At 41.5% G+C, this 27,445-nt stretch overlaps 1 protein-coding gene and 1 long non-coding RNA gene across 3 annotated transcripts in view; one reads left to right on the forward strand and one right to left on the reverse strand.

Annotated features, from left to right (window-relative positions):
- Positions 1-12,493, reverse strand: part of LOC115585993 (uncharacterized) — a 40,006-nt gene extending 27,513 nt beyond the window's left edge. The window contains exons 1-2 of the long non-coding RNA XR_003984798.1: positions 12,272-12,493; positions 11,930-12,173 (exon numbers count right to left, since the gene is read on the reverse strand). This is a non-coding gene — a long non-coding RNA (uncharacterized LOC115585993). The remainder of the gene's footprint in view (positions 1-11,929; positions 12,174-12,271) is intronic.
- A 2,759-nt stretch (positions 12,494-15,252) lies between these two features.
- The window catches only part of sf3b3 (splicing factor 3b, subunit 3), a 29,301-nt gene continuing 17,108 nt past the window's right edge, over positions 15,253-27,445 (forward strand). The window contains exons 1-15 of one of the 2 annotated variants that reach the window (XM_030425889.1): positions 15,253-15,388; positions 16,002-16,146; positions 16,471-16,626; positions 16,774-16,944; positions 17,245-17,417; positions 17,705-17,846; positions 18,326-18,438; positions 18,728-18,865; positions 19,086-19,189; positions 19,370-19,535; positions 19,647-19,742; positions 22,321-22,393; positions 23,728-23,879; positions 24,179-24,334; positions 25,693-25,848. In XM_030425889.1, coding sequence (XP_030281749.1) covers positions 16,077-16,146; positions 16,471-16,626; positions 16,774-16,944; positions 17,245-17,417; positions 17,705-17,846; positions 18,326-18,438; positions 18,728-18,865; positions 19,086-19,189; positions 19,370-19,535; positions 19,647-19,742; positions 22,321-22,393; positions 23,728-23,879; positions 24,179-24,334; positions 25,693-25,848 — 1,866 coding nt within the window. In that variant the 5' untranslated portion in view covers positions 15,253-15,388; positions 16,002-16,076. Of the gene's footprint in view, positions 15,389-15,550; positions 15,646-16,001; positions 16,147-16,470; positions 16,627-16,773; positions 16,945-17,244; positions 17,418-17,704; positions 17,847-18,325; positions 18,439-18,727; positions 18,866-19,085; positions 19,190-19,369; positions 19,536-19,646; positions 19,743-22,320; positions 22,394-23,727; positions 23,880-24,178; positions 24,335-25,692; positions 25,849-27,445 lie in introns of those variants that run through there. The other variant, XM_030425890.1, reaches the window with a different exon arrangement.

A 27,445-nucleotide genomic window follows, 5' to 3' on the forward strand; every position in this document is an offset into this window, starting at 1 on the left:
ATTCATTCATGGCTCACAGCCTACGAAAGCAACACTAAAGCAGCATTCTCAAGAAGATGCATTTTACCTGACACAGCCTCTCACATTGGACAGACTGACTGCGCCCTGTCCCCCTTCATCTCCCCCAACTAACGGCAGAATCACTTTGTTATAGAACCACACTGACATATTGCACCGCATTACATAAAGTAGCGAGCTTTTTTGCAACAGCTTGGTACACAATTGGTAGTTACGCTTGCTCAGGGGCTTCTCGCGGGAATCCGAGACTGTCACCACCAGTGACTCAAACAGCGACCTAATCATGCTGACAAGTGGCATTTTCTCCTTCCCACAATGCCGCACCACCGGGTATAACAAAGCACAGGTAAGATCAGAGAGAGAGAGCAAAAAAAAACCCCTGACATATCACACCGTCATCTGCCATGACAGATGACATTATGAATTTTTGGCAGCAGTGAATAGTCAATCATTTATTAATAAACTAAAACCCATGACATTATTCATAGTGTCTTCATTATTGGGATTTAATGCAATCCGAAAACAACAGCTCAGCCATGAATGCCACCTTTACGAAGACTGACACTATCAGAGAGGTGTCAATTAAACTATAAATCTGTCACTGAGGTGGTTGACTGCAGTGCTGTTAAACTTGACTATAAACTACAACGATTAATCGATTGGTCGAAAAGTATTAAATCACCACCTATTCTGATAATCAATTAATTGCTCATTTCAAGTCATTTTTCAAGCGCAGATTTGCTGGTTCAAGCTTCTTAAACTTCAGGATTTTCGGCTTTTCTTTGACCTTTAAGAGAGCAAATGCAGAGTCTTAAATGCTTCCCAAAAATACTCTGCAAATGAGTCAATAATGAAAATGATTGTTAATTGGAGCCTCTCTACCATGAATACAGCAATCATCATCCTCATTTTGAAAACCCAGTAAAGACCAAACTGGACCATCTGGTTACCGTCCCACAGCAAGACTTTGCCTCTAAAATAGTTACTCCATTCCTCACGCATCCTGATCAGACTTAAGAACACATCATTTAGACTGAGTGCTGTGCAGAGATACTTTCCTCGAAGAAAGGTAAGACACAATAAAAATAGGCCCCTGAGGGTATTCTGTACATTTTGGATCCATCTATCTAGATTTTTTTGCTCACATGGACCAGCATACACCTGGTAGACCACACCTGGCTATCCATCAACATTGCCATTTTGTTTTGTTTGTCTATTTCCATCTATGAATGCCTTATTCTCTACTGAAAGCGAGCCAAACTGTTAACAAAGTGTGTCTAATACCCGCCATGTCTGTCACCAGAGCTCTCCTGTCAGTAAAAGGAACATCAGTCTGACACCTCAATGCTTTGTGTCTACTTATTTATTCAGTGAATGTTGCTTGTGAGGATCCTGTGTAATTGAGCTATTTCCCGTTGCGAATAATGCATGGGGAGCGTTGCAGACAGAGACAGAGAGAAAGCAACCTTTTTAAGACTGTATCAATAGGATGACCCATGTGTTAGCCTACTTTAAAATCCTTCTGAACCAAAAGTGAAGAGGAATGTATCATCAAAAAAAAAAAAAAATTCAGAGAGGAAAGATACAGAGGAGAGGAGAAAAGAGGTGAGGAGAAAAACAGGCTAACCCAGTTAGCTGTGCGTTGCTCTATTAAAACTCAACTCCCTAGGTATCAGATTAACCTAGTTGAAGCTTTTCCTGCTGAGTTAATTAGACAGATTGGAAAGGGCTTCTAAGTCCCGGCACTGCAGATTTCTAATGATATGATGAACATCAGTGGCTCCAGCCCCAGGATTGGCTGTGAGAGCAGAACGGTGATCTATAATTATATTATTCAGCTGTGTTCAAAGTACCTCTCCAATGCAAAGCATGTGACTGCCCAGAAATCTAATCTGGTGTTTGGGCATCGATTTCATCAAGCTGGAAACGCTGGAATGCTCACTGTGTTTTGCTGATGTGTCACTGTTGTTTGGTCTTAGGGGGGCAGCTGTAAACTGAATTTTAATGGTATTTACTGCTGTTTTGGGTCCACTTGCTTTGACACCTTCATGAAATACACCGGAGGGTAACCACTTAAGTCCGCTTTTAAGGCACGGAGAGAGAGCAGACGAGAGCAAAGAGTGAAGAAAACTATTCAGTACAGTTCAATTACAAACGACTGCACAAAAGCAATCCATTTGGAAAACTACAGCACTATGAACCTGTTCACACCAGCATTAAAAAAAACAAGGAAATTACTAGAAATAAACTAGAAATAACAGGAATTACCATCTTGCAACAGCATTACACCAGGCGCGATGCCTGACGACATGTTCCCGTTCTTGACTCAGTAGTCATTACTGCCTTACCACATGAGTACTCACATAGTACAATTTATTTGGGTTGAACTTTGTTAATTGGTTGACTTTTAACTTTCGTGGAACAATCCCCACAAAAACACTCCCTATCTGCAAAAGAAGACTTCTCTGCAGAAATCAAATTTCCTCTCCGGCCTCCTTATATATAAGGCATGCAGTTCTTTGCTGCAGACAGTGCAGCAGTGTTGGCAGTAGTGTGGGCTGCACATGTGATGGTAGAATGCACTGTGCTTGCAGAGGGTAGTAATTCAACTGAATTCCTATTTAATGGGGAGCCAGCAAATTATCTGTTCATGTGATAGAAGATATTATGCTGAATGCAGTGCAAGGTTACACTTCAATTAAATCGACTTGCCTATGAACAAAACATGTTCTATTGCTTTTGTATGTGTACTTTCTTTTCTTTTTATGTATCTTTTATATTGAAATTGAGAAAAATTAACCAAATTCCTGAACACACCATATGAGAAAAATAATTAAATTTTTGAAAATAAAAATATGTAAACCTGTTCTACTAGGACCTCCAAAATAAAAGTACAAACCGGAAAATTAGCATAATCTGACCTCTTTAAAGCAATTAGCAACCACTCTATAAATGTAGACAGACATGGTTGTCAGGAAAGGTTAACTGGTTTCCTTGCTAAATAAATGAGCTCCGTTGAAAAGGCACCTAAAACAATGTTTCAATTACTGCAAAACATTTAGTCAGTTACATTTTTGACAGTGATTTGTGTTAAATGCTGTTTGCCTCTCTCTGCTCCATGAGCACAAAGTGGTACAAAATTCCCCTGTCATCCATTGGTGATTGTGTGGGCTTTTATTAGCGGTAACAGAAGCCATTGATCAGTAAGTAGACAAACAATGTGGAGATAAATGGACCGACATTGCCTGTGTTATCTAATCTGATAGTTTCGTGTAAGATCAGTGATTATTATTGGAGAAATAATTAGCCATAAACAACAATACCAGATAACCATCAACAGCAGCTGAATTGATTTCCAATAATTGAAATAAACAACGGTGCAGTGCGACGCAAAGTGCTTTCAAAGCTTTCTTTGGTTTTACACTAAGTGGTTTTTAGCATTGGTTCAAACACCAGTGTAAATAAAGGAGTTTAATGTGTGTGAGAAAGTTAAGTAGTTTACAGTGATAGGATAGAGTGTGTGTGCGTATGTCTCTGTGAGAGAGACAGAAAAAATACAGTTACCGTAAGCAGTTTAAAATGATAGGATTATGTGTGAGTTTGTCCTTGTGCCTGCTTGTGTGTGTACACATGTGGGGAAGACTAGGTTTTATGTCCACCATGTACTCTGCATTATGTAATGTCCTGTTCAATTCTCTCCCTGCTCCTGCGTGTGCTTTCCCAACCTGAAGGGGTTTCACATTGTGCCCATCACAATGTGAAATGATGCCTTCTTTCATGAAGGCACATAAACTCAACTTCACTGGAGGCCATTTACCTCAAGGCAGTGTTTAAACTGGATGCACATTATACAGTTTCTTCAGCTCATTAAAACGCTCCTTTTGCTGTCACAGCCTAATTTGCACACATCCAGCTCCATGAGAAAGCTTTCATGGAGAAGTTTGGAAGTTCCAAATGGGTTTATGATTTTTAAACTCCCAACAATGATTGTAACCATGATGACCAACCACACCAGTTTTGGTACAGAACCAAGACTCAATGCAGTCAAACATTTGGTTGAGAATCTTATTCACTAGAGCTTTAACGACTCGTGTATTTGTGCACCAATGTCACTGTGCAGGGGTCATGGTCCAACCTTCACAGTATGCAGACTAATGCATGTAATGCACAGGCAAAGTTCATAAGCCCAAGTTCCAAGAAGAAACTTTAAGCCATATGCTGTTAGCAACATGTGCTCAGGTTAGCGAAATAAGCTGATTGTGTGCGAGTCAGTCACACAATGGTGAACACAAACGAAACACCAGAGCTTGAAGACCCACTTGTGTCCTTTAAACTTGTTGTTTGAGAACAATTTAGGTTCCCAGTCAGTTGTGGATAAGACGTCGCGGCATAAGATGATAAGACGTTGTATCTGCGTTGCTCCACTGTTATAGGTACAACACATTAAACATGCTAAACCACATTCACATTTTCACCCGTATGACAAGATGCATTCATGTTCATTTCCCCTGCTGTACCAAACCTGCATGAAACCGTGACTCCTAAATGGGGGTATTAACTAAACCATGACTTCTGTGTTCTTCAACACCCATATTAATGACACGTATCTCACTGCTTTTACTAGAGCTGAGGGTGAGGGTACACACACAAACTGGAGGAAATGCAGGACATTACAGAAGCCAGTTCCTATTCTCTAATAGCGTTATAATGTCTTGCGAGTATTCAATCTGCCATTGTAAGCAATTGCAGTAATGTTACCACAATTCAGCACTGAGCAGCAGCACCTAATCTGGGAGCTTGCATAGCTCTGCACTCAAATCAAAGTTGGGGCTAACACTGTTCAAACTGTATATGTGTGAATCTGTGCTCAGAAATAAAATAAAATGAAAAAATAAAAATAACTTTTAGATTGGTGAGTATTGTTTTGACTACTTGTGTTCACCAGTCACAGATCCTGAGTACACTCACTGCATTTGACGGAAGGGATTTACATTTCAAATCTTTTCTCAGTACTCTCAGAATGTAAGAGGAGTATAATGAGGTGTGTGTGTGTGTGTGTGTGTGTGTGTGTGTGTGTGTGTGCTTGTGTGTGTGTAGACATGGTTTAAAGGTAAGAATCCTATTAGCAACCTCTTGGCTCAGTGCTTAGTCTGTCAGCTGGTGTCTCATGTCCTGAGATACATGATAGGTTTGAGCATAGGACAGATCTGAAGGTTTTATTAGATTTTTTAATCTGTCAAACAGTTCATGTATATTCGTCAATCCACCCATGCATCCCCAGGATAGCTGCCTATCCTTTGTAGGAGTGCGTGGGGCTGGAGCTGATCCCAGCTGACACTGGTCCGGAGAAAAAGGTTTCATTACCCCCAGCAAGATTATGTTTTTTGCCTGTTCTGTTTGTTGTTCGGTTTGTCAGCAGGATTACACAAAAACTACTTAATGGACTTCAACGCAACTTGGATGGAAGATGGCCCGGAATAGCCCGCATTAACTTTTGGGGCGGAACCCGGATAAAGGGATGAAGCCTGGAATTTTCTTTTACTTTCATTATCATTGCCAGAGAGTGTGTTTTTCAACCGTTTTATTATTTCTCTGGAAATAATGCACGGATCGTGTTAAAAATAAATCGGTGTGTTTAAGTGGCTGAGCAGCAATGTGTGGTTTAAAATTCAGATTGATACAGGGCTACAGATTTTGATATTGGATAGGTTTTGATTTAATTCAAGGGAACTGTGGGGGATTGGTGGATGTATGCACTCTACTAAGTGCCATTCTTGTTTATAAAGTTGGAATTTGAGTGGATTAAATGTGCGCACTTCATTCTGTCCAAACTGCAGCTCACACAGAGGGAGGAGGTAGAGGTTTTTATAGTCCCATCCTTGTGCTGTCACCGGCTGGGCATGTGTATCCCGCCCAGAAACATTATAAACACAGCAAAATACTACACAGTTAAGAAAATCCAGGCATAGAGCGGGGTCTCTGCAGATACAGACACCGCCACACACTTTGAGAGGGTGACAAGTGATCATTGAGAGGGATTACTTTCGTATTTTTTTTAAGGAAATCCCTGCATGTCACACCTTTAAAAAGGAGGTCACTGATGTCCTCGGGCATATCGTTCCAAAGCTTCGGGGGCCCTGACTGCAAACACTCCGTCACCTTTAGTCTTCATTTGGTCTCTAAAACAGACAGAAGACATCTGCCCAAAGGATCTCAATGTACGTTTGGTGCTAAGAGGTCAAAGCAGGGAGAGAGGCCATGAAGAGCCTTAAAAGTAATTCGTAAAATCTAAAAACCTATACTTAAACTTAGGCTAAAACAGGAGTGATGAGATGACCTCTCCTGGTTCTTTCTAAAAGTCTGGCAGCTGACTTCTGTACAGTTTGGATTAGGATCTAATCCTGGGAAATGGAATTCTCTGGAATACTCAAAAATTCTTTCCCATTTTCCCAAGAAACATGATTGCGGAAAATTGGGGGAAAATACCTAATTTAGAACATATTGGAATATATTTACAAAATATGTATGCCTATAGTTTACCTTCTTAAAACATATGCGTGAGTGCTGTTGTGGAAAACACCCACCAAAAGCTTACTGTAATTAAGAAACACAAAGCGCTCCGGATTAACACCCCCACTGGGACTTTTCTATATTTAACCCACTGTACTAACTTAATATATGCACACTGCACAATGTTTGAAGTGTGAGTGACATTATAACTACATCTAACTTTACTTGGCTATTATCGGAGGCCAACAGCCTGACACCAGCAGCCTCTGAGCGCGAACAGAATAATCTCTCTCAGCTTCATAGAAACTTCATCGTTACGCCAAATTATGCTCTGCAATGAATTTTAAAATACCATTTCCATGTGCATAGGCAGTGAACTTTGAATATTTTAAACTCCTTGCTGTAGTGAAGTTCGAGCCGCATGTTGATTAAAGCAAGTGGCGTTCTTTTGCCTGAATCAATATTTGTATTTGGTCAAAAAACAAAATATTGTCAAATGATTTACTATAAATATTTTGACCTGACGATGGTCCTTGGTGAAAAATTAGGGGATTACAAAAGTTTTTACGATTCATCTTCTGGGATGAAGATGTTCCAACTGTAATGGCCTGTTTATTCTCTCTGGTGTGTCACGTTCAAGGGAAGACAGGGAACAGTAGAAAGCAGCATGGAGTGACAACCAGTGGTTAACTGTTTTATATCTCTAAACCTGACTGCCCCCTGAACAGTGTTGGAGCACTGCTTCCACGGTTACAGGCCAACATCTGTTACTTCATAAACATCATACCATCGCTCCAGAAAGGGGGGTGAGAATTTGCACCACTCCTTCGGGCGTCATTTTTGTATCACTGCCGATCAGAGCTGGAGCTGATAACCACGTGTGACTACTCCAGATGAATTTGATCTGGGAATATATGCTGATTGGACTGTTTACCACTGAACACAGCCAGATGTCAGTGGAGCACACATTCTATCTTCAAGTTGAAGTTGATCCAAAACACATAACATGTCTGAGGGACATGAATTAGGTTTTGCCTCATACAGATGTCATTAAATGGAACACACTCTCAGATCTCCAAGGTCACGGTCCCTTTTCAGTTTTATGAAAATGTATTTTATTGTCATTGATTCCCATCATGGTTTGGGGTTATCATTGTGTTTATTACCTAAGTTCTCTCCTCATGTGTGATATTTGCCTTTGTCTGCTTCCCACCTGTATTCTGCAACCACCTGTGTTTTGCCCTCACTCTTTTTCAGTTTGCCTGTTTTCCTCCTGGTGTTGGTTCGTCTGCGTTTGCTCCTCGTGTGCCCTTTGTGTTCTAGCTATTGTTCCCCTTCACAAAGCATGTATATTTCATTGCATGTTTTGAACTGCAGAAAAAATACAATTCTCATTTATTAAGAATATTACCATCATATACTGCAACGTTTTGGGGTATTCTCAAAACCGCGGTAGACAACTATCTTTATCTCAACACATTAGTGGTTTATTTAATCTGTGTTTTTCTGCTCAAACACAAACTTCCCACATACATTATTTACACAAACTCTTGATGCGTTTGTACGTATGAAAAATCTTAAAAAGTGTAAAATGATAAACATAGAGAATTATAAATGAGCCTACTTAGCACACGAGGTTTTGTTTACACCTAGTTTTGTATATCTGTGTTCAAATATTTTTGCTGATTTATATATTTTTGTAAGTTGGTGTATATCTAAACAGCAGTAGCATCATAAATTAGTGTAGCACTGGTAGGAAATTGAGTTGACCACAGTTTTGTATTGTCCAGTAAGCTATGAGGCACTTCTAGATAGTTGTCAATGGTGTAACTCACAGGTCAAGCATTTTAAGCTTAACTGTTAACAGTATTAGAAAGAAGTCAAATATTGCCAAAGGATGAGGACCAGAGAGCCAGATTTAAGGTTTCATGCCAAAATGAAATTATAGTGAGTAGATTTAAGCAAGTAAATCTTACAAATTGATGGATCTGTTCTGGTCCTATCAGTAATGTAAATGCAACTTAAATGGATTTAGAAGCCGTGGCCTGCCTCCACTGGGAGAGTATTGTGTTAGTCTTTGCCAAAACACAGTGTTTATACAAGCATAAAATTAGAATAGACGGGTTTAGGTGTTATATTGGCCATGATTACAAAGCCAGGCATGCTTTGTTGCTGCAGCATCAAAGCCTCTTTCAAAGCCAGGAAAAATCCAGAATAGAAATTTGAGCATTGTGCTCAATGCGTTGGATACACGTGGTGTGTGGTTACTCCTTGCACTCATTACCACGGGACGTAATCAGAAAAAAATGTCTTTTAAAACTGGGTCCCATAGGTGAAGTTATGTAAAAGGTGTGTGAGATGCAAGCAGTTTTTTTTTTTTAGCCTGTGGGACTTGAAGCCTGCGGTCTGGTGGAGGCCATTTATAGAAACAGTGGATTGGATCAGCAAGGTCCTACAGGAGCTTCTCTGCCACTGAGCAGGACACTGGAGTGCTGAGGCACTGAGGGTCGTCGGTGATATGACAATACTTGATGATGGCCTGCTGGGGATGATTAAACCAGAGGAGTACAACATACCCAAGGTATGTTTTTGTTGTCCGGCTTAACTAACCCCAACAGTCCGAATCACACCAAGTAGTTATACGAAGGTGGTTATCAACTCCGTAAGTCAACCCAGGTGTTCCACACTGAGCCACGAACACATTCACATAAAAGGGGAGTTGTTCCTGTTTCTTGCCCAATCGCAAACATGGGCAAGTCTACTGGCAGCAGAGCAGAATATGTAACAAAGAAGAGCACGCAATACATCCATCCATCCATTGTCTGTAACCGCTTTATCCCTTTTTTTTTTTTTTTTCTTTTTTTTAATGGGGTTGTGGGGGGTTTTGCTGGAGCCAATCCCAGCTGTCTCTGGGCGAGGGCAGGGTACACCCTGGACAAGTCATCGCAGGACACTAATACATGTAGAGACTAAATAGTTATAACTTTCTGGACATTTTGCGAATGATGATGCTGTTTTCCAGAGAACTGAGAAGGCGGTGCATTGAGATGTGTTGCTATGTTATCTTGAACACAGCCTGCTTCGGAGCTAACCACAAATCCTTCTTGTAAAGGCACCAGGAGGCCAGGTTGAAGGTTATGAAGCCTCTGACCATGGATTGCTAAGCTGTCCATGGTCCATGTGAGACTGACCTGGCACATGTGAGACTCTGGGTTTCTTGAGAGGATGAAGGTTTCTTTATGCTCCTTTTAAAATACGATGGCATGAGATGAGAACATAGATGAGGGAGGTCTTAACTAAAACACTGACATTTAGTTTTAGATCAGTCAGCATAGTTTACAGGTTATCAGAAATAGAACAGAAATGTTTCCCCTACAGGCGCTGAGCACTTACTTCCTCAATCAGCTTCATGAGTGATCACATCCTACATGAAGACAACATTTATTTAGAGGAGTGTTCACTTGAGAGATTTCTGTATTTCTACTGGTTTGAAATGGACAGGCTGTCTTTTAAAAATGTACAACCTGACAGTTTTTGACGTTTTTAACTTACATTTTCAGCTATTCAGACATTCATTCATAATGCTGTAGAGAAACTCTTGAGATTTGAAGCTGGGTTTACAGTTTCTTTAAAGGAGCTCAGATTCCACTGTACATTTTTGCATTTATTTTCCAGCACCTATTTCAGTGCCCCGAATATTCTGACCTATTGTCACTGGTTTTGGACATTACTTTATTTGAGCACACAAAGAGACCGCCATAAAATCAAGTGGGGAGTTCAAGTTGAACGAATGACAATAAAGGACCAACAGATCCACGGACGATGCCATATCCACTGCCCTCCACACAGTCTCCTTATACCTTGAGAACAAGAGCATCTACCTCAGAATGCGGTTTGTTGATTTCAGCCCAGCATTCAATACAATCTCACCCATGAAGACATATCACTATGGCCTTGACACTCTGCAACTGGATATTGGACTTCCTCACATGAAGACCCCAGACAATACCGATTGGCATGCACTTCCTTTACATCAGTGCTCAACGCTGGAGCAGAGCACTTAACAGCAGGGCTTTAAAATGTAATGAAAATCAAATTGATCATAACGTTTATTTAATCAAAAATTAACAGCCTTCTCAAGAGAAACTGGTGAACACTTGCAGTTTTTTGCTTCACTCCGTTCTATATCATTGTAAACTGAAGATGCTTGGAATTTGTACGGTCGGTCAGACAAAATAAGACATTCGAAGACTACAACTTGGGCTCTTGGAAACTGTGGTTACCCTTATTTTCCTCCTTTTTTTACCAATTCATATACTAAAAGTGTAACATTGCACAAACCAACCAGCATTGTTTGACATCCAGGCCGGGGCACAGGCATGACGTGATTCTGGAAGCATGCCCAACTGGCTGCATATTTAGCATATTCATACAATTCTGATTTGTCTACCAAATAAGATGGTGAGAAGAAGATGGAAGAGAAGAGAAGACTCACTCACAATCTCAAAACTCTTTTCCCTAGCAGGCCAAGCTGCCCTTACATCTTCTCTATCCTTCACGGCACCCCGACTGCTGTTGTCTCTTAGCAACACCTCCAGGCAAATCGATGGAGGGGAAAAGGAGAGCGACAGACAGATGAATAGGGGGAGAGAGGACTGAGGGGGAGGGAGAAGTGGGGAGAAGGGCAAATGGGTGTCAAGTGTATAAAGGAAAAAGGAGACGGGGGGGAAAGGAGGAGTAGGGGGAGATGTGGGGAGGGAGGAGAGGGGTGGAAAGGTGACTGGAGGGACATGGGGAGAACGAGAAGGAAGCTAAGGAAGGATGCATTTAAATGTCAAGCTCTAGCTAAGTCACAGTATTTAATGTCATCTGGGAGCAAAATGTCAAAGCGATAAAGGACGCTACATTTTTAGGGGTTGCCTACTGGCAGGTTTTTTCTTTTTTTCTTTTTGCACAGTGACTGCATTTCTAGGAAAGCACTTCAGAAAGAGTTTGGCCATAAAATACACAAATGGTTCACTTTCCCAGAGTGCCCACTGAATAAGATCTGATGTCGGACACTTTACTGTAACTTTCTATTTTTTTTTGTTCTTTACATAGACAATAAAACCCTGCAAGATGAAATACAGTAGTCAAATCAGGCTGGCAGTTTGCCTGAGCTCCCACATACTGATGGCCACGGCGACACAAGAGGCAGACATTGTCAGGCAGGTCAGCGACAACAATGCATCCCCGGCCGGGCAGAGGGGGATGAGCGGAGCCCGTGGCCTCCGACACCAGCAGCAGACGCTGGAGGAGGAGGAAGAGGAGGAGGAGGAGGAGGATACCTGCCTCCTCCTCCTCCTCACCACCAGCACTGTGTATCCGAGCTGCATAGAAATTAAATAACCCACATGCTCACCTTGCTGTTTCAGTTGTGTCTCTGGGTGAAATCCCAAATCAGTGTCGCTCTCCACAGCCGGTCCTGTTCAGCCGGTCCTGTTCAGCCGTGCCCGCCGCCGCCGCTGCCGCTGCCGCTGCTCTCGGGCATCCAGCGGATCTCGCTCCGGGCTCTCAGTCACGTTGTCTGAGGTTTAACGAAGTGCTTCTCTCCCCTCAGTCTCCCTGCGTGCGAAGCCAGACGACGAAGGAATGTAAATGGACCTCTGATAACAAACACACAAAAAAACGGCATTAGCGGTTTCAGCCTAGCTATGCAAAGCCGACGGGTACCAGATGATGGGGAGGCTAAAAACCTGCTAACCCGCTCGCTCAGTGGGAACGACAGGCGAGCCAGTGTCCGACACAAGGTGCAGACCGGGGACCGTGCTCTCAGGGTCGGCCCTCAACCACCAGGCAGGAGGAGCAGGAGGAGCAGGAGGAGAAGGAGGAGCAGGAGGCGGCGTCGGTTGGTGTCTTCCTGGGAGGGACGGTCCTCGTAGACCCCGGTGGTCGCTGCTGTCACGCTAACTAGCGTCAATCTACAACTTCCTGTCCCACCTTTTCACAATTAAACTACTGTGTGGCTTTGACGGCTACACCATTATGTTGCTTTTTGTCAAATTAAAGACTTAAGGGCATGTTTTCTGTCCCTTATTCAGTCTTTGTTGCCTCTTCTACCTTGGCTTTTTTAAAATTCACATTCTATAAATTTAGCTGCATGGACAAATACCAAATTCATGAATATACAAATCAGCAGAAACTATAGAGACCCATAAATTAAAGACACACTGCTTGTATGTTTATGCATATATGTGTGTGTGTATATACATGTGTTGATGTGCATGCACTTATAAAGCATATACTTACTTGTAACATGCATACACCCATGCAGTTGATAGCAACATACATGCATACATACATGCAGGAATATGCACAAATATGTTAGATCCTGCCATATTTTCCTGTTTTAGTACTTTATAGGCTTGTGCTTTTGATCATTTGCCATTAATAAAGTCTGCACAAAGTCCTATACTCATCGTGTTTTCAGACTGTTGTACTTTGTAGTGCTAATGTACTTCAAAAGTCCAAAATGAAATGTTCATTCATGAAATGATGGATGTCTGTGAATCTTCATTTGCTGACACAACCTGCCTCCCCGCCTTAATGATGGTCTGGATCACATATGAAGCTCTCTTGTCTGCTGAAGCAGCCATAGTGAGTCATACAATACATAAAGATAAGGACAGAAATCCAATTTATAACCGCAAAAATCACAAAAAAAAACATTTATGGGATTTCTGCTATCAAGTCTGAAATGAAGGGCATTCCCCAGGCATATGCATAAAATGTTCCATCATGCTTGACATTTCCATCCATCTGCAATATAAACTAATGGCCATTAGTATAAAATCAAACTGAAACTGTTGAGGCTTAATCTAATCTGTATTGTACATTTATTGAGACAAGTGATACATAAATAAATACACTTCTGTGAAAAAGAGGAGGGAACAAAGACCCGGGTAATACAATTCTGAAATGACACACAAGTAGAGTGATGGTGGGCTTTTTACATTTAGTAAATACACCTCATTGTTGACATGCGGCACATTTGTTTTTCCAAGCCTTTGCTGATTTTACTTTGAAAGCAAACTCACAGGTAGTCTCCTAGTTAAGTGAACTCTGCAGCTTTACAGCAACAACTGTGTGACTCCCTCAAAGAAGCTATTCAGAGGAGCCAAACCACAACAGTGACAGAGTCCTGAGTCTGTTGTCGCTGTATTTAAAGTCCACGGCTGAATACTCACCTCTGAATCTGTGAATGACTGTAAATCATTCCCAGTTGTGTTTTTTCCTAACCCATCCTTTTAGCAGATCCACTCATTACGGGCTGCACAGACTTGATTGAAAGACTAAGCACTACTGCGTGACCAACAGCAATCATGAGGGTATGAACCCACTTGAACTCCCTTTATCCTCGCTGAATCTTTGGGCCGCGTTGCGCAAAGCAGTTAGGAGTTTGTAGTTTTTACACATATTGTAGGTTGCTTTATTATGAGTCAAGCTGGTCAAGGTTAAAAAAAAAACACTTTCGCTCCCATTTCCTTTGGCAAATCATGCTGAAGAAAGTGATAGGTGAGAAACGTCAATGCTTTTCTCCAAGTATCACACACAGAAAAGTTCATATTCACGAATTAACCCCACTTTTATGATTTTTGAAGCACAAACGCAATCGGCAGAAGTCAAATGTTTACGTTGAATTAAAGTTAACGGCTATACATAACTACATTATGGCTGCTTGGCTTCAATGTCATTGCCGCTAAGCATCTTTTTACACTATACTATACACAACTTAATATTAATCAACAAGCTGCAAAGTTAGGGTAACAATAGATCGCAAATTAAGTCCACCTGTAAAGATGGACTAGTGAGTAGATGAGTCTCCACGTTTGTTGTGATGACCTTTAATGTCCCTGAAAACCTCTGTATTCTGAAATACTCTCACTTGTTAGCTAAACGGTTTATTAGTCAAAAAGTGAAAATATCTCAAACTTGCGTTAATCACAGACCTTATTTCAAAGCATTTAACCAAAAACCCATTCAAAAAACATGAAGTGCAAAGATGCCAACATTTCAGGGTTTTAGGACTCATTCCTGCAGAACTCTATGGGGTAAGAGTTAGGGTTAGGCAAGAAGTGGTTATGGTTAGGGTAGGACATCAGGACTAGGATGTGAGTGAGTGAGAAGTGAGAACATTTGGGGCCACACTTCTGTAAAGGGCTGTTTGAGTGTGAAGACTTGGTTATGGTTTGGTTTGGTTTGGGTTAGGGTTAGGATTAGGCATTTAGTAGTGATGTGTGTGTGCAGTCATTCAAACATACGCCAGTACAGCACTATGAGTGTATTAACCCCTTGAACACTTCTTTATTGTTTGAGATGTCTTCTGTTATGATTGTATGAAAAACGCTGTGTTGATACTGTATTGAATTTTGGGCTGATCAAAGTTTGACAAATGTGTTGACATAACTACTGGTAAGATTTTACTTTTTTACTGCACAACATGAGTTCGTATAGATGAATTGCACCATAGAATATTTAAGTGAGTCACTTTATTTCCTTTATATAAAAAAACACATGTACATACTACGAATGTCAGAAATCGTTTTTTGTGAAGCCCACACACCCTCCATGTATCCATCTCCCCGTGTTTCTCTGTATTAGTCTTACGGTCTTTGGCGACATCTGCTGGAGATTCGGCGCTACCACCGCCGGTCTCAGATTTCCGCCAGGCAGTGTGTGGGCCACCTCACGTGACGGTATTTGGCTGACGAAGGACCCCAAAACGGCGGCTCATCGTTGGCTTCCCTGAGTGACGGGGAAATTGCTTTTGTAAATGAAACGTTATCCATCCATAATCTGAATCATCTTATCAAACACGCCGGTAAATATTCCATCCTTCAAATCTACAGTTTGTCCGCTATCGAATGGACATCGTATGCATGTTAAGGGTGCCGGGCTTTGAGCGATAGAGCAAGAAATGGGAAAAATAGCGGCAGGCAGAAGTGGCGCCTTCAATGAATGGGCGCTCACACAGTTGAATACAAGTTGATAAGAGCTGTACACGCTAAATGTGTGCACAGGTTGGCGAGGAAGAAAGGGTTACGGTGTGGCACATTTGTCTTGCAACAGAGAACACAGGTTAGGCGAACTAAAGTAGATAAATCGAGTATAGCTGAGCATAAAGTTCGTGTCGTATTTGCTAAGCTAGCGTTAGCAATGCTCGCCGGCTGCTGGCATGTAAACATTAACCTCACGAGTTCATTTTGTGTGTCCAGCAAGCATTTAGAGAACTTCTCGACTAACTCAGAATGGCTTCATTGTGAAGTGCGTGGTGTTTTTGGGGGGAAGGTAGCTGATTATACCACAGTGCTCCTTCCTCAACAGTGCTGCTCAGTTCAGTTTTGAATAGCCCTCTTTATCCAGACATGGTCAAAGTATTAACAGAGATATCACCGTCCACTGATAAACCCCTGTCTTTTATTGTTTCTCTACAGTTTTGAGCCGGGCTTAGTGCTCCTTTTGCGGCCCTTGAGGAACCTTTGTGTTGAAGCCACAGAAAAAAGGGAGCCATGTTTCTGTACAACATAACCCTGCAGCGAGCCACTGGCATCACTCATGCCATCCATGGGAACTTCTCAGGTGAGACTGCTGCCTGGCCTTTTTCCTGTGGGGTTGGGCTATCTCTAGTCTGTCTTACCATTTCCCCACCTTTTCAGTCGCACACACTTCCTCAATGAACGCTGTGGGGGATGGCTTAAGACCTCCATCTGTGGATCAGGTGGTCCCCTGTTAACTCAGGTGTCCGAGTTGATATCAGTTAATCATAGAGTTTGTGGTGGGTTATCAGAAGCGTTCTTTAGTAGATTACAGGTATTTCACCAGATGTGTGTGTGTGTGTGTGTGTAAGTGATGTTTTTAGTTCACAAGCTGGATGCTGAAAAAAAGATGTTTTTGCCTCGGTAGGAACCAAGATGCAGGAGATTGTCGTTTCCAGGGGGAAGATCTTGGAATTGTTGCGGCCAGATGCCAATACAGGAAAGGTGCACACTCTTCTCACAGTGGAGGTCTTTGGCATCGTTAGGTCCCTGATGGCCTTCAGACTCACTGGAGGAACCAAAGGTATGTAGTCAAGGGAGCATGCACTGGGACACACATGTTGCATCAATTTAAAGACCTCACAGAAACGTAAAGTGTCAGAGGCAAAAGCTTTGTTCTCTTGCTCCATGTACCACCTTCGTATTTATACATGTCCATGTGTGCTTGTAGACTACATTGTTGTTGGAAGTGACAGTGGTCGGATCGTCATCCTGGAATATCATCCATCCAAAAACATGTTTGAGAAGATCCACCAGGAAACGTTTGGGAAGAGTGGCTGCCGGCGCATTGTCCCCGGACAGTTCCTGGCTGTCGACCCTAAAGGCAGAGCTGTTATGATAGGTGAGAAGTGATTACAATGACTCAAGCTGGGAGGAATAGTGTACCTCTAGACCACAGTTACATGTGTAAGTATTTAGCATTTTAGTAGAGCACTTTAATTAAGCAGTGTAGTCACAATTAATCATATAACATTTTAAGATTTCTAGTACTCAAGTTTTAGAAGCATATAACTAACATGTATGCTGCATGTTACAGTAAGAATCTTAGTCTTCAAGGACAGCCATCTATGTAAAAACCACATGACAGCTAGTTGAGTGAAATTTAAGCACTTTGGATGTTCTTTGACCTTCCCCTGTCCAGGAGCGATAGAGAAACAGAAGCTGGTTTACATCCTGAACAGAGATGCAGCTGCAAGGCTGACCATCTCCTCTCCACTGGAAGCCCATAAAGCAAACACACTGGTTTATCATGTAGTCGGAGTCGACGTCGGCTTTGAAAATCCCATGTTCGCCTGCCTCGAAATGGACTATGAGGTAAGGTCCTGAAAACTCTGACTAAACCTTGAAAATAAAACTGGCTTGTGTTCTAGATGTGATGAGTTCTTCATGTCTCTTCTCTGACTATCCCTGGAGAAAGATCAAACACCTCTGATCTCAGAGCCACTTTCAACTAAGTATGGCTAAATGTCCGGCCACCTTTTTTATTTTTTACCCCCTTTAAAGTTGCCACTGCTCCCTTAGTGTCATCAGTCATACCGAGCCTAATCATGGACTCATTTTGGACACCTCTGATTTTATATGTTGGTATTTGCTCTTCTCAGGAAGCTGACAATGACCCGACAGGAGAAGCTGCTGCTAACACGCAACAGACGCTCACCTTTTACGAGCTTGACCTGGGCTTGAATCACGTGGTCCGCAAGTACAGCGAGGCTTTGGAAGAGCATGGAAATTTCCTTATCACTGGTAAGCATTTGGACATGCGCTAGTTACACATAGGGAAGCAATACTAGGAAATGGTTAGAGGCTAAAAGGGAAGCAAAGGAGATGTTATTAAAAAACCCAAACAAACGGGGACAGGGGAAATGCAGTTTAGCCAGAAATAGCTTGGTTATGTTCAATTTGTTGGAATTTGTGTCCATGAAACTTAAAGACAGGTATGGCTGTAAGATGGCACACATTGGCTTGTTAGATTACAAAAAAAAAATCATCATAAAGTTGTTGTAGATGTGATGAGTTTGTCATGTCTCTTCTCTGACTACCACTGGAGAAAGATTTAACTCCTCTGATCTCAGCACCAGTTTACCAACACAACATCACACATTGAAGTAGTAAGAGGAAACAAACGGATTGGATACCAGAGCCCACCCTGCTCCCGAATTCCAGCTGCTTTCACTTTTATCTTAATGTGAAACACATTCCACTGAATGCTCCTCTCTGTCCAGTCCCTGGTGGTTCTGACGGGCCCAGCGGTGTTCTGATCTGCTCGGAAAACTACATCACTTATAAGAATTTTGGAGACCAGCCGGACATCCGCTGTCCCATCCCACGACGCAGGGTGAGTCATAAATAAATACACTAGGAAAAAGGAGCATGCATCAAAATGTGACATTTTTTCTTGACTTTGAGGATTTAAGCTATAATTTAGTGATTTAATGACTGTTGTCACCCACTACTCTGATTTCAAATAGAAGGAGGTGTGTGTTTGGTTTGTTTATTTGGAGGCTGTGAGACAATTTATCCACTCCAGTTGTTTTATATTCCTCTGTGTCAGGTCAGTTTTTTAGCCACTGTGTGCACATTTATTTTTACTTTGCTTCCTTCTCTTTGTCTGGCCCGTCCTACAGAACGACCTGGATGACCCAGAGCGTGGTATGATATTTGTCTGCTCAGCCACCCACAAGACCAAGTCCATGTTCTTCTTCCTGGCCCAGACTGAGCAGGGCGACATCTTCAAGGTTACTCTGGAAACAGATGAGGAAATGGTGAGCAAAGCTGAATGAAGTATCAGATCAGTTCTACAAAGGAACATTAATCGTACTCAAATCCATCTTCATGAAGGTGCTGCATACTTGGAATATAACTCTGCTCTAATGTGAAACGGAGGATAGCATTAAATTGTTATTGAGAGAGTGGATTGATTTATTTTGCTAAATGTTGATGCACAGAAATGCATGTTCAAAAAGAGTCTGACTTCTTTCTCAGGTCACAGAAATCCGGCTGAAATACTTTGACACCATCCCTGTGGCAACAGCCATGTGTGTCCTGAAGACTGGCTTCTTGTTTGTGTCTTCAGAGTTTGGAAACCAGTAAGTCAATTGGCTTTTATTAACCAAACACAATACAACTTTCAACCAACTTGTACTTTTTCTTCCTTCAGATTGTTGTAAAAAAAAAAACATCATTAAATCTCTGCTCATGGACATAATTCTTGACTGTTTGTCTTTTTGTTTTATTTCTGATTTTGTTCCATCTTCCGTTTCCTTCAGTTACCTTTACCAGATCGCGCACTTGGGTGACGATGACGAAGAGCCCGAGTTCTCCTCTGCAATGCCGCTGGAAGAGGGAGACACGTTCTTCTTCCAACCCCGGCCCCTTAAGAACCTGGTGCTGGTGGATGAACAGGAAAACTTGTCACCCATCATGTCCTGTCAGGTAAGAGTTTGTTTAGCATCCCAAATCATTTGGAGCTGTAGTGTTGTCATAAAAAGTATTTTGAAAAGTGCATTCCTTGTTGGATCATGAATCTCTTCTTGTTCTTGACAGATTGCTGATTTGGCCAATGAAGATACACCACAGTTGTATGTCGCTTGTGGACGAGGACCCCGATCTACTTTGAGGGTCCTCAGACACGGACTGGAGGTACACACACACACACACACACACACACGCAGTTCAACATGAACACACGCACACACAGAGAACACAGAACAACATATGCGCACACACACACACACACACACACACACACACACACACACACACACACACACACCAACAACAACAACCGGAACGCACACACACTGCTGGCTGAAAAATGATGAGTTCATGTCTCTTCTCTGAATAAAAACTGAAGAGTCTGTAATTGGATCTGATTTCAGCATAAATCTGTTCTGCATCTGGTGTTTATATAAGGCACATGTTTTCATCACACTAACAATTGTAATCCACAGTTACATGTGTTTCGCGCTCAGTGCCTGCATTCATACTGTAAATGTTGTGAGTGTGTCTCAACAGAGAAACTTCAGACAACACTGTCAAATGTTCTGTGTACACACACATGCGCGATAATCTGGAATCAAATCAAGAAGTTGATTGACACGGCATGTGAATGTTTGTTTGGCTCCGTTAGTCCTGAGTAGTTGGACATGTGGGAAGGTAAAAGTCTCGACACACAACATGTGAAGAAGCATTATGAAACAGCTCGTATACACACAAAGTTCACGTGCACATCTGACATGTGCTGCATAGACAACTGGATCATTTCTGTTATCCTCAGCTGCAAATAACAACTCTGGACAAAACCCGAGTTTATTCAATCATTTAGTCATTAATAGAAATAATTCAACAGTTAACCTTACTTTTCCTGGTTGTTCATAAACCCGGTTACAGACAAAGTTTTATGGTGATAGCGAGGTTTATACGCAACCAACGTAATCGATGATGATTTTTTCATTATTCTATGTCCATAACATCCATATATATATAATCTCTGTTGTAGTTTTCATGAAACGGAGCTCAAATCCCAGTTTTGAGTCAAACTGCATAGAGAATTCCTGCTGACTCTAAAACAGTTTTCTAAACAATCATGACTTGTGTAGCGCCAGCTGTGCTCTGACAGAGCTGTCTGCAGCCCCGCAGGAGAGACACTCTGTGGTGCGCTTGGATTTTAATGAACTGAACACTTTGACTTTCTCTGAGCGCGGAAATCTGATGTTTTCACATCGGGCTACAGATTAAACATACTGATGTTGGCTGATTAAAAACATTAATGAACAATTGAAACTTTTTATTGAACAACAAAATCTGATTCGACTGATAAATCCTGAGTTGGGTTGGCCCACAAACCTATCACACCTTACTGATGCATTCCATAGTTGAATGTAACTAAAGTAGTGGTTTCCTTCTATGGTTTCAACATAGCATAGATAGCCAGAAACAGTGACTAGCTGATTTTCATTTTATAATGAATCCTTTTTATAATTGTGGATGAACGTTCTTAGTCATCCAAGTCATGGTAAATCTAGGTGCTATTTCGTAAGCAGCTGGACTGGTTTCATTTTGTTGAAGATGTTTCACCTTTCATCCGTGCGGCTTCTTCAGTTCTGACCAACTGGAGAGGAGCTGGCAGGCTTTCAAACCCTCTGTGATTCTTAGTTTTACAGTCGTCAGGGCCACTTATGGGTCATTGGACAAATCGGCCTTCACGTGGGTTTTCTAGGGCTAGATGAGCCCAGGTGTGAATGGCTGTTGAGCTGTCTGGGGAGAGAATTCGATACTGTATCGTAAGTGGACAGCAGAGTCGTGACCTGAGGAGTTGGCCCTCCTGTGTTGTGCCATTCGTTTATGGAAAGGATGTTTTGTCTCCCCAATGTTTTTTTGGCACAGATGTGTACATTGGGGAGACGAAACATCCTCTCCATAATCGAATGGCACGACACAGGAGTGCCAACTCCTCAGGGCAAGACTCTGCTGTCCACTTACATCTGAAGGAGAAAAATCATTCTTTTGAGGCCAACAGTGTAAAAATCTTGGCCAGAGAAGATGGTTTGAAAGAGGACTAAAGGAATCCATCTAAAGCCCGAAAGGAGAGACACTCCTGTGTTTGACACTTTATGTCAAACTGGAACGACCGTCTTTACAGAGGAGGTGGCCTAAGATATTACATATCACCTCCAATGCAGTACCGAGTTCTCTCCCAAGACAGCTGAACAGCCATTCAAACCTAGGCTCACCTTGCCCTGCATACCCACACAAAGGCCGGTTTGACCAACGACCCAGACATGGCCCTAATGACTCTGAAATTCAGAGCTGACTTATGTTCTTAAGGACACTCCCACACAGGGTTTCAAAGCCTGCCACTCCCTCCAGTTAGTTAGAACTGAAGTAGCCTCTTGGATGAGAGGTGAAACATCTTCAAGAAACTGAAACAAGCCCAGTTGCCTTAGATACAGCACCTAAACCTTTTTATAATTATTTCAATATGTATTTGTTGTTCACAATGTAGCATTATCAAGAATAAAATATGGTGGGACCCCTGGACCCATGGATAGTGAATTAATTGCATCCTTTAGCATATAAATGTGTCAGAGGTGCAGGATATGTACCTATCAACATCACTGCTTTATGATATGTGACATTTGATGAAAATTAAATGCTATTCGCTTCCTTTTTGTCTTTTGTTTTCTCTCAACCTCCTTCCCTATTTGGCTCTAATCAGGTGTCAGAGATGGCTGTGTCTGAGCTGCCCGGTAACCCCAATGCTGTGTGGACAGTACGCAGACATGTTGAAGGTATATGCGCTTCACACACTCCTTATTCAAGCATCTACATTCCAGTAGTAAAATGTCAGCCTATAGTCAGGTCAGTAGAGCCTGGGATTTATGGGATTGATTGGCAAGGATTCATCTTAAGGCTATTAGAATGAATAAATTTCACCATTTTGATGTCTCTGAGTGCTGTGTGTACAAACCCTCGGCAACATTGTGAAACATTTTGTTAGGTCTTTTTATCTACCAGCGTACACAAATCAACTAGGGATTTATAACGACCTGCAGTCGACCCTTACATTTACATTTGGATTCAAGACTGTGCCATTTAATATCTTAGTCTGTGACTCCTTTGAAAATGTGTTTGGTAAAGGGAAGTGAGGAGCCTTAATGCACAGGCAGATGTTTAGTGTTTGCATGCATCTTGGTGTTTATGTTTTCTCTTCAGTTTGAAATGTTGTGTACAACAGTGCATTTCCCTGAAGTCAAATGCTCTTTACACTTTGTCACATTTACCACCACAGCTGACTGACATCAGTCTTAATCTACAGTTGTCTGTCAATGTCAGTGACATAAGATGAAGATGAAAGTAGTTTAAAGTATAAACCTTTGGATTTTTTCTTGATAAGGTGAGGGGTTGCTGTCTGCAGATTGTCTGGTCTTTATCCTTTTGGATAGTGTTAAGTAAGATTTGACCACATGGAGGTTGTGTTACCATAGGGCTGCACTTTGTCATGTCTTGAGTTTGCAAACAGATCAGCATATTTTTGTCTTTTCAAACTGAGATGACACACTGCCAAGCTGAGTCTCCTGTGGGGGAAATAAATTCTCATGTTTATGTCTTTAACTTTAATACACACGCACTGTCTTCAGTGTGAAGGAAGTGAGTGTGTTGTTTTGGCATTGGACTTTAGAATGAAATAAAGGTGGAACCTATTCATAATATAGATTTGCAAAATATATGCAGATATCTGTTCTGCAAAGGTTCAGAGAGGAGGAAAAACATTTTTTTAAACATTTTTTTTTTTTATCACAACAAATCTTATGACAGCTATGGATTATTAAATCATCCAAATTTTCTCACTACATCTTCCCCTTAGCCTTTACCCTAGCGTGTGCATAAAGTACAGGTTAGGAACTTTAGTTTTTAATACAAAAATGTGAAATTACAGTTATCTTGTTGGGATCCACCATGAGAATCAATATGGAAAAACCTAGAACATGGCCCTGCTGTATGGCTGTGTCCTCCCCATGTATCAAGATCATGTACTTACATGTACATACAGCACGACTCCATCAGCATTGTTTTCCTAATCAGTCACCCTTTGTCTTTTTGTCTGCATTCTTTCTTTCATTAGATGAGTTTGATGCCTACATCATTGTGTCTTTCGTGAACGCTACTCTGGTACTTTCCATCGGGGAGACTGTAGAGGAAGTGACAGATTCTGGATTTCTTGGGACGACACCTACCCTCTCCTGCTCACTGCTTGGGGAAGACGCTCTGGTTCAGGTGAGTGGAATGTACCTTTTAGATCATCCTTATTCATACCTGTGTTCATACTAGACATACTATAGATTTGATACAAGCAGTCTTGACCATTTTATTTTATAATTGCATCTCAAACTATTTCCGAATCTCCCAACAAATTTATCTGTAAGACAAGTTTAAATGTTAGAATGTGATGCTGCTCATCATGCTCTATCTGTGACAGTTAATTGAAGAACTATATACGATATCTTAGAATAAGAAAATGGTAAATACAGTCAATAATGAAACCTGCCCACTATTCACTTTCTTTTTCTACACAGGTATACCCAGACGGTATCCGCCACATCCGAGCAGACAAGCGTGTAAATGAGTGGAAAACTCCTGGCAAAAAAACTATTGTCCGCTGCGCTGTGAATCAGAGACAGGTTGTTATCGCACTTACGGGAGGGGAGCTGGTCTACTTTGAGATGGACCCGGTAAGAAAAAAGATGTTTTTATCTGCCATTGCACATTTTGTTTACTTATTCAACTTAAATATCTCCACAGGAAATGGGTATATTCTTTTAATATTTAAATTTTGCAGTTGAGGTTTTGTGTTACTGATTTTTTACGCTTCAGTGTTTAATGTCTTGTGCTACTTTGACCTAGTATATATTACAAGTCACCGATGTCAATAGAGTCTAAAGTCAGGCCAGTTTGCTCTGTATAGTGCCAAATCATAACAGAAGTTATCACAGGGCAGGAGGGGATTAAAGGATTTTAGGGAATGTTTACTAAAGCAGACCTCAACATTGGCTTTTTTAATATCAATTAGTCTTTTGACATTGTCTTGTCCCTGACAGACCATAGTGGCAGACATGAAAACTAGGGCTGGGTATTGTTAAGAACCTCACGATTTGATTCGATTCTTTAGGTCGCAATTCGATTAAATATACGATTCGATTTAATATTGACTTAAATGCTTCGATATCGATTCAGTAATAAGAAGTAATAATAAATAATGAGAGTACCTGTTGATCATTTTTTAATTAAAAAAAGTCATCTTAAATTATAAATCTTTCCTCTAGGAAGTTCTAGTTCGAATTGAAATGTAAACAAAGGTACTCGATGTGTTAAGTTATAAATGGTGCAACCATAGTTAAGCTGAGAAAGTGGCATTGTTTCTGGGACTGCATGGTACACTTTTGTCTGACATAAACAGACATGACCACGGTCCCTCTGCCCTCCGGCTAGACGTGAGGGGGTAAACGTTGACACTGACACCCCCCCCCCCCCCCCCCCCCACCCTCCCCGGAGGAGAGTGCTATTGGCGGGCGCACGGGGCAGCAGCCAGGGTGAGATCGGCTGCGCTGGGAGTTTAGTCTCCGAAAGAGCGGTGCATCAGACATCGACTACCTGCCTCCGCAGTTACGGCGGTGTTTCCGCGGCGCATCACCCTCCGACCCTCGAGCGAGGTCGCGGGCAAAACGCTTCCAGCTGCTGGAGGCGGCGACCGAGAGGTTCGGCGAGGGACAGCAGGTGGTCGCTTGCCCAAATCGATTCAGAGGATTTTATGAATCGATATTGAATTGGGAAAAAATATATTGCAATGCATTAATGAATCGATATTTTTACCCACCCCTAATGAAAACCTCAATATTAGCTATATTGCAAACTTAAATATGATGGCACAGCAAAAATCAAACCCTATTAGCGTCTTCAATTTATATTAACGGCAAAAGTTGAAGATTTCAGTGTGACTAAAATTAGTATTGAAGACAGAAAACTTGTGCCTCAACCAGAGGAAAGGACTGAGATGACTGAGTATTAATCCCATTTCTCTTTTCGTTTCTAGTCTGGACAGCTGAATGAGTACACAGAGCGGAAGGAAATGTCTGCAGACGTGGTTTGTATGAGCCTGGCTAATGTTCCACCTGGTGAGCAACGCTCGCGATTCCTGGCTGTGGGACTGGTTGACAACACTGTCCGAATCATCTCCCTGGACCCTTCGGTACGAAAAACATTAGTTTGTAAATGATGGACCCTTCGGCAGAGAAAACAACACACAGCACGCTGACACATTCATATCATATGTTCTGTATTATTGTCTAACCCAGTCTAAAGTGTTAGAAAGAAAAGGCTTGGTTACTGTCAGTCGAGTGACAGTTGAGTACTGTTATTGGCATACTATTGTGCTGCCAATCTTGCTGGTCAAGTGGTGATGAGCAGTAAATAATTTTAATCCCACATTTGGCATCCAGATGCTATCAAAACACACAAGAAAAAAAGATTTAAAACTTTCAAAGTCGTTGTAAAAAAAAACTGCAAGGCTGTATAAAACTGGTTCCAAAGTTATAGTAAACTCAGTTGGAGTTGAAACTTGGCTGTCAAATTAAAATAGAAACTTCTGCACAAAGCAGAAAGGTAACATTAAGTAAACAAAAAGATGGAAGGAAGAAAACGGACAGCAAGAGAACAGACAGCTAAAGAAACAAAGCAGAAGTCGTTTACTGTTTTTATGAAAAGAGGAGACGACTGGACTGCGGTTGGTCAGTCAACCAGGAGTCTACTCTTTTCATTGTTCGAGACGGTAACTTGTAGAACGTTAATTAAAACACAATGTTTAACATGCTGAAAATGCACATATGTCATCCACCATGGCCCAATCAAATAGCAAAGATAAGCAGCATGTGAACTGGGAGTACATAAACAGACAGCTAAAGAAACAAAGAAATACTTTAATATAAGTGAGTCAGGTGCAACTTCAAAGTCCAAGTGGGACTTCACTCAGGGTGGCCCTTGGTCCTTAAAATGTCTTAAATTTAACTTGTTTATATCTGTTGACCCCCTCAATCACTGGGATGTCATTTGTCCTCTTGGCCTTGATAATCCCACCAGACCTCTATTGTAAATTAGTGTGTTAAAAAGCATGTTTTCGTGGGAAAAACCTCTCCCTTCTGCATCATTAATCTTAGTTTTATGGCCGCTAAGTGGAGAAGAACCAGCTTGTTTGAATGTACCTGAGTTGAATGCAATCCTGCTGAAGCGGGGCCATTACATCCCTGTAGCAAAACTAATTTGTTTGGATTCTTCTCAAGTCAGAAACAAGTAATATTTCTGTACATTCCTCCTCGCCCGTGTAATTATTTTCAAGACTAACTCGGGTATAAGACACCCTGGATAATGCCATATTTCTCCAATCTGGAAACATTACAGGGAGTTGGATTATTCTAAAGATGAGGAGAAAATTGTTTGACCATTCAATTGTAATATTGCTGAAATAATGAAATAAGATATTCTAATCTTCTGAAAACATAAAACAATTTAGTCAAACCCTCGCTGGCAGAGGCATACACCCTGGATCCATCAGAGTTCTTGATGACATGACAGGAGGAACAAAGTTCCTGTTTGGTTATCAGAGTGGTCCTGGAGGAAGGGCTTGACAGTCCATGACATGACTTGGAAAACAATTATGTTGTCTGCAATTCAGGCAGAGTTTTTCTATCAAAAAGAGAAATTGAGTGTAGGAGGATCTTAAACTTGATTCTTTTGTAGTTGCAGCACAAATATTTAAAGATTTGGGTTGTGTCCTGTAGGGGTGGGACGAT

Source organism: Sparus aurata, chromosome 8, assembly GCF_900880675.1.
Source record: "Sparus aurata chromosome 8, fSpaAur1.1, whole genome shotgun sequence".
NCBI lineage: Eukaryota > Metazoa > Chordata > Actinopteri > Spariformes > Sparidae > Sparus > Sparus aurata.